The sequence below is a fragment of the Antrostomus carolinensis genome, unplaced genomic scaffold, assembly GCF_000700745.2.
Source record: "Antrostomus carolinensis isolate BGI_N321 unplaced genomic scaffold, ASM70074v2 scaffold37908, whole genome shotgun sequence".
In the NCBI taxonomy this organism is placed as follows: domain Eukaryota; kingdom Metazoa; phylum Chordata; class Aves; order Caprimulgiformes; family Caprimulgidae; genus Antrostomus; species Antrostomus carolinensis.
In genome coordinates this window covers 30716-38272 of record NW_010334417.1, presented here as the reverse complement: position 1 = coordinate 38272, position 7557 = coordinate 30716, and the positions used below count along the sequence as shown (strand labels likewise).

Below are 7557 nucleotides of genomic sequence, written 5' to 3'. Positions count from 1 at the left end.
CTGAATAAAGCAGAAAGCACAGGAAAAGGCAGCTATACAAAGCAAAAGTCATGAGAAACGATACCACAGCAGAAAAAATCAGCGCGTAAAAACTCCCCCCTAGTTTTGCTTACATCCCTTCTGTGCATCACTTCTCCTAACTAAATTGCAAAGATCTTGCAAGGTAGGTTGGCTGCCAAATGCATTTGCATCACGTTCCTTTAGTCAATCAGAAATGTTAAGCAATAGTGTTATAGTGGGTCCTAGCTAAATTCACTTACAGGGCATGCTCAAGGCATGACCTTGGGATGGAGGAGTCATGTCAGGAAGTACTGCAAGCCTGTGCTCTTTCTAGAAGATGTCACACATGTTCCTCTCTGCCTGTCCGCAGAGAAGCAGTGTTGCAATCAAAGAGCATGGGAACACTGTCACACAGAGGAAACATTTACCAAAATGCTTTAATCTTGTATCATTTTGTCAGAATCAAACCAAGTTGAAAAGTAACCCAAGATTAAAATATCATTTGAGCTTTGTTACATGAAAAAAACAATAACATATAAACAGAGAAGAAACACCAAACTCTGGGTAGCCCCTTTGATAGCAAGCCCAGATTGTTCTTGGCTACTCCATTTTTCTGCTGAGCTTGACCTTGCTAATTCTAAAATAAATTCCCAACCTTAAAATAATTTCTAATGCAAAAACTGCTTTTTTTCTAGGACAAGCCAGACGAAATTTGGAAAGAAATTAGTGAAAACATTTATCAATAATACAGACCTAGCCATAGACAATAATTTTCATGGTAGTGCAGAAATGCAAATACCAGGTTGTCATGAAGATGCAGGGGACACTTTATGCAGAGAAAATTTCTGTAATCTGGTTGACAGAAAAAGACACATTTGAAGAAAAAGCAATACTGTACTTGTTGGTTCATCCTCTTCAATGTCTTCGTCAAGCGCATAATTTCGCAGGAATTCTGCAAAAGCCTTGTTTTGTTTCAGAAGGTCTTGGTAAGATCCCATTTCAGAGATTTTCCCATCTACCAGGACAACTATATGGTCTACTTGAGGCAGGAAGCTGATGCCATGGGTCACCAGAACTCGGGTCTGGATAGCAAAAAAGAGGAAAAAAACAAATCTCTCAGTTGTCACTGTGGGGACTAATACTAGTCATCAAGCCAAATACTACCTCATTTTTGGGACAGGGAATGCCTTATCACGTCAAGGTGAAATGCCAGGGGAAATACACTGTCTTCGTTAGCCAAGCTGGCTTGGAAAGAGATACATGAACTTACTGTGCTTCCTACTGCATGCTGATATAACCACAGAGGGAAGTGAACTAACTGAACTATCATTCCCCCTTTCCCTTGGGCTGATTTTCTTTGCAGCCCTTCCCTTTTGAGCTCTGAAATAGTCTGAGAAGATCCTAACAGGAGTCTAAGGGGAAGCAAAGAGATTGCTATTTGGTTGCATAGTGCCTCTGTAAAAGCAGTAAGCTGTTACAACTTCCTCACTGCACTGCCTCCAAGTAACAACAAGCAATACCAAGCTGAGAACCTTTACAAGTTTTTGCAAATGTCTTGGTTTTGGAGATCTCACAGTAGGGATTTTAAAAGATAGACCAGGTTTCTGTCTCTACATGTTCTGATTAGATCACAACACTTCTGGGCATGCCTAAATAGCAGCTCACTGCAGAGTCTGCGCCATGGGGAAAAGGTGTCCACATTGCCAGCTAAGCACAGAAATTCAGGAATGATTCAGCACTCAAGCCCCGGTGGTGAAGCAGCTTTCCTGTTATCCATCGGTGTTTCTGAGTTTGTGAGCATTTTTAAGAGGATCTAAATGCGAGCTTACTTTTCCTTTAAGTACCCCATCTGGACCAATAACTTTGTCAAAGATGTGCTTTGCAACATGTGAGTCCACAGCAGAAAGAGGATCATCTAATAGGTAAATGTCAGAGTTGCTGTACACTGCACGAGCGAGGCTCACTCGCTGCCTCTGGCCACCTGAGAGGTTGATGCCCTGATCAGAAAGAATGGAAAGAGGAGAGAACAAAACATATCAGACAACTTGGTTCCAGCAACAGCTTTGACTTTTCATGGCCCTCATCCAGTCAAACACACGGATGCTAAAGTGAAACATGAGATGCTGAAGAGAATAACTCACTCCAAGCTAGAGACAGGAACAGAACGCCTCTAAATCTGTTTGTTCGCTGCCAAACTTCCACTCACCCAGCAATCTGGAGACGGAATAAGCCTCTTGCTCAATAAGCTCCTAAAGGGAGCTGTTAAAATGCAGAACTATAAAAAAGGAAGACTCAACCAGGATGTAAAATGCAAACATTCAAAGCAGGGCTGCGGCACCTGGAACATCTTCCACATCTCTAATTTTACACACAAATCCACGTATCTACCCCAGTTAATGAAATCTATCTCAAATTTAGTGGCTTATAAAAAAAAATAAGTCTTTGTTGGTAACCACAGATGTAAAAGTTGCTCATTAAAATGAGGTGTTAAGGGATGATCTCATCACTTTTTCACTTGAATCACACCATATGTTCCCTCCCTTTTTATCCTTATAGGAAAAGGAAGGACTTTAAATATTCTGGACAGATGCACTTTTACCATTGAACAACAAGTGAAGGATGCTCTGATCTTCCAGGGCTAGATGTTTTATGCATCACAGTACAAATAGATGCTTAAAGTTAGGAACAAGTGTAGGTCCAGCTGCCTTCCACAAAACTGCCCCGCATGTTTCAGTGTTGATTGTAGCAGGGATGCCATTGTAAAGATCAAACCAAAACAAGTGCTGACTTTACAGCATTCTCTCTTTAGCTACACAGAACAGGAATCACCAAGCTGGTCTGACTCAAAAGGAAAAGAAAAATTACCTTCTCTCCTATCTCAGTCTGATCTCCTCCTGGCAGCACTTCCAGGTCAGTTTTTAAAGCACAAGCCTCCAGGACATTTTGGTATTTTTGTTCATTAGGAGCTTGGCCAAACAAAATGTTATCTTTCAATGTGGCATTCTGGATCCAGGCTTGTTGAGGCACATAAGCAACAGAACCCTAGAACAAGGAATGAGAAAGGAAACCTCTGGACTTGTAACAAGCAGCAATTCATGCTTAAAACTCTGATTAAGATCTGCAGCACATAGATACAGCTCTTGTTTGATACACATTCACATTATGCATATATGTGTGCTAATTGCTGATGTATAATTGATAGAATCAGGGAAGTAATTTCATAGAAAACACAACTGAACAGGTGTGGGCAAAATCCAAATAAACATGCAGGCAAGCTGGCGTAGGAGCAAACAGAATTCCCCTGCCAGCCTGATGTGCATTATAAGTAACAGCAGGCATAGGCAGCACATCTCCATACCGTCATTAAATGGCATCACAAACAATACCAACCTTCACAGCCACTTCTCCTTCCAGCTTTTCCATTTCACCCAGGAGAGCAGATACCAAAGAAGACTTCCCACAGCCAACATGGCCAACAACAGCAACCAAAGCACCACTGGGGACCAATAGATTTATACTGTGGAGGAAACAGGCTGGAAATTAATTAAACATTAGTTTACTAAAGACATTATGGGTCTTTAAACCAGGCCTGAAATACAGTGACAAATCAGCCTGATCTCAGCCTGACTGGACATAGTAAGCATAGCTTGGTCACCAGTCTTCTCCTCCCTTTCTTGTGTACAATCAACTGTAACCAGTAAATGGAAACCCAGCATTAACCTATCTTGTTGGTTGTTAAATCAGTAGGATTGGTAGCAAGCCTTCTAAAACCCTCTGCTGTGTCATATCAGTCCATCAGCAAGTCAAACAGGGTTAATAAGCACATTGAAAGTAGAAAATCTTCCAGAAGTCTTCTGGCTTTTGATTTTAACACCAAGAACAATTGTATGAAAGTAGTGAGTCAATACACCCCATCTAAAAACGTTCAAACCACTTTATCACCATGTTTCCAGTGCTAGTAAATAGGGTTCACAGCAACACAAGAAAAACAAAACATTCCCAACTAAAATTATTTACTGTTTCTCCCACTATGTTCTTAAAGGTACTGCTTTAGGTCTTGATTTTGAAGGTGAACTGATACAGAAGCGACTGATGGACACAGTCTCTTTGCCATCAAAGTGTCTTTCACTAAAGAAATCGAGCCAAACTTCTGTTTGCACAGATCCTGATGCAGAAGTAGGGCTCTAATTCTGATGCAGATTCTTAACCAAGCAGGTAGTTGATGTTTTGAACATTGCAAGAGGTAGTTTGCTTGTTAAAAAAAAAAAAAAAAAAAAAAAATCAAAGCAGGAAAACTCAAAAGCACAACTTTTGGTTGGTTTTTTCATTATTCTTTCCCTCTAGTTGAGTTTTGTCTTACCGCTACTTTAGGAAGTCACTAGCTAATTTTTAGGCTGAGGTAGCTAGCAATTTGAGCTGGAGACGCATGGTTCTTTCTGAAATAAACCCCAGAACACTGAGGTCTTCCTGGCTGCAAATTTGTTTGCCTGAACCAAACTGGTTCCTTTGAACTCTAAGCCTCTTGCTTGCAGGTGATCCATGTAAAACCTGTTAATGTGACATACTCAGCACAGCAGCATGAGCTCCTTGGACTGAGAATTCCAAGAATACCTACCAAGTCTCTTTGATTTTGATCTGGCAACAAAGCATAACATAAGGAAGTGCATACTTCCAGGCAAATTTTGTCTGCATTCATTCAAATAGGCAAGTGAGCAAAACGTATATTGGAAATGGCCCATCTACAGCCACAGGGATGAGTCTGCCACAAGACCCTTAAAAGAACAGACCACTATTCACATAGTCAAGTCCAAACCCAGACATCTCAACTGTCCTCATAATCCATCAGATCAATTTGGTTTATCTAACACCTCAGTGGAAAAAAAAAAAGTCTATTTAAGAAATGTATATAGCCTTTCTGTCCTTTTATAGGTCACTATTTTATGCTAGTCGCTGTGGAGTTAAAGTCTTACAGCACTGCTCTGTAAAGCCTCAATACCATGAGGCATGAGGATTAGCTCAATGTTTTAAAGGCAGGAGAGATGCACCTACAGGATGTGTGGAAACAACCTTTTCCAGAAGCGAGCCTGCAGGTATTACTAGACATCTTTCAAACAGACCTCCCAGGAATCAGAAACCAGGGAGCAAGTAGATGTTATATTGCAATTGCATAAAGAAATCTTACTCTTTCAAAGATGGCTTAAGCTCCTTTCCCCAGCTGAAGGTCGCATTTGTTACACTGATAGCATTGCCTGTATGACAAAAACGACAACAATAGAGAAGGCAGGAAATGTAGTACACAGAATAGCACAGCTGAGAGACTGGCAGACAGAGGAATCTTTATTTATGGGTGTTTCACATACATTGCAGTTCCCTTCTCTACTGGCATGGGAAGCACAGCCTCGTGACCATGGGTGACAAGACAGGCTTGTTCAGAATGAAAGTAACTGATCCCAGCTTAAGCTATAGGCTGTGAGCTTACAGACCTACAGAGCTGAAAAGCTGTCCTGCTTCACCCTGCCCAGGTGAGGCCAGTCCCAGCATTTGCTGCTCAGAATCCTCGTGCAACTCTTAGCACAACTTTACTTAGGAAACCACTTTCAAGTTGGCAGGAGACCACTGCATGCTGTTGACTGACATACCAGATTAAATTTGCCTCTGCACAGCTTTTTGCTTGCCACACTAACAAGTTACAGATCTGCAGGCTTTCTTTACCTCCTGGTGGAGTGGTGTATAACAGTAATCACATGGCAGCCACACAGCCATCCCTTGTCCTCCTCTGTCCACAGTATCACATGAGAGAGATTTCAAACCACAGTATCACCAAAGTGCATTAAGTGAGAAAACACTTTTTTTTGAGACCACCTAGTTTGCTCATTCACTTTGGGATGCTGTTAAAATGTTCCTGAGCATCTGTGCAGTGCAAAAGGTTTGAGCAGCTCTTGCTCAAAGCTCAAAAATATAGCCAGAAACTTTTGTAATTGCCACACAGCCTGAACAACAATCACATACTTTTCAAAGAAGCAGTTTCTTTTTTTTTTTTAACCAAGATTACTGTTGTTATTTTCTTTTTGCCTTTTTCATAACTCATCCAGTCCAAAACAAATACAAGATGTTTGTTGTATTAGCACAGTTTAGAAAAATATGATGTCTTTACCTGGTGCAATAATTTTTGTTTCCACACAATTTGGATCAAGTTCATCATGACTCAGGAACTCCTGAATTCTCTTTAGGGAAACACTTGTCTAAGAAAAGAGCACAGTGTTATTTTATCACTCTTTTAATGGGGACTTAATGCTCTTACTACTGAAAAAGAAAGCATGCAGAATGGCTTAAGCTTTCACCCCATGGGCTTCCTGTACAGTGACTCATTCTTTCCCTGCAATCAGTCTTATGCTGAAATTCAAGCTTTTAACTGTGAAATTTCTTAGACCAAGCTGAGTTCATCTGAGTGAAACAAAAGTCACACAGACAAGCTTACTCAGAAGACATCACGCTTTCCAATACAGGGCAGCAGCAGAGAAAGGATACTAGAAAGAAAATGAGCTAACAGGCAGATGCAAGGGATCTCTGCATCCCAGAAATCAGGGACATTTGGATTCTTTTTGTTCAAGTTGTTCAAAACAGCTTACGCACTAGATACTTCTTACCTGCGCAATATTGCTAATGACTTGTGGAAGCATATTGAGGGGAAACTTTAAGATATTAAACAACGAGAGGGAGACAAAAGCCTTCTCTGCATCCAGGATATTCTTCTCATCCACCGAGACGTAGACAGCAAATGTCGTCAATGCTACCTGAAAGCCAGAAAGTGAGTTTACTGCAAGATAGGGAAGGACTTTTCATAAGGGCAGTTAATGACAAAACAAGGGGAAATGGGTTTAAACTGAAAGAGGGGAGGTTTAGATCAGATATTAGGAAGAAGTTCTTCACTGTGAGGGTGGTCAGACACTGGAACAGGTTGCCCAGAGAAGCTGTGGCTGCTCCTCCCTGGAAGTGTTGAAGGCCAGGTTGGATGAGGCTTTGAGCAACCTGGTCTAGTGGAAGGTGTCCCTGCTGCTGGCAGGGGGGTTGGAACTGGATGAGCTTTAAGGTCCCTTCCAACCCAAACCAGTCTGGGATTCTATGTGTGTAAGATTTTGGCATTTCAAAAAGCAGTCAAACCCGATTGATAGGCATCTTTGAAATCAAAGTATCCACAACAAAATTAGGCAATCTCTCCACTTCTGACCTTTTCAACATACTTTAAGAATGACAAGTTACATGAACAAGTTGATACAAAAAAGGGGACATGGAACAAAATAACTTTCAGATTACTAATGGCTACATTTAGTTGAACTAGGACATTAAAGAGGTGAACTACAGAACTCGGGTAAATAAAAATGAGAAGCGGTTATCTGGCTGTGGTTTGGCTGCATTTCCAACTCCACCCAACCAAATTTTCCCATTGTAAACTGCAGGCTGAGCAAACAAGACTTACTGATCAATAGGAAAGGGAGTAAAATTCAACTTATTTGCTGGTTCGTTGCATGACAGGGACCATCCACTGTGGAGGGACCA

General features: G+C 41.2%; 1 protein-coding gene across 1 annotated transcript in view; it reads right to left on the bottom strand.

Annotated features, from left to right (window-relative positions):
• Window positions 1-7557, bottom strand: part of ABCC3 (ATP binding cassette subfamily C member 3) — a gene marked incomplete at its 5' end in the record, with an annotated part of 35533 nt that overhangs the window by 10965 nt on the left and 17011 nt on the right. Inside the window, 7 exons of the mRNA XM_010174215.2 lie at window positions 899-1082; window positions 1830-1997; window positions 2866-3042; window positions 3391-3517; window positions 5183-5249; window positions 6155-6242; window positions 6648-6794. Of these exons, the coding sequence (XP_010172517.2) occupies window positions 899-1082; window positions 1830-1997; window positions 2866-3042; window positions 3391-3517; window positions 5183-5249; window positions 6155-6242; window positions 6648-6794 (958 nt within the window). The remainder of the gene's footprint in view (window positions 1-898; window positions 1083-1829; window positions 1998-2865; window positions 3043-3390; window positions 3518-5182; window positions 5250-6154; window positions 6243-6647; window positions 6795-7557) is intronic.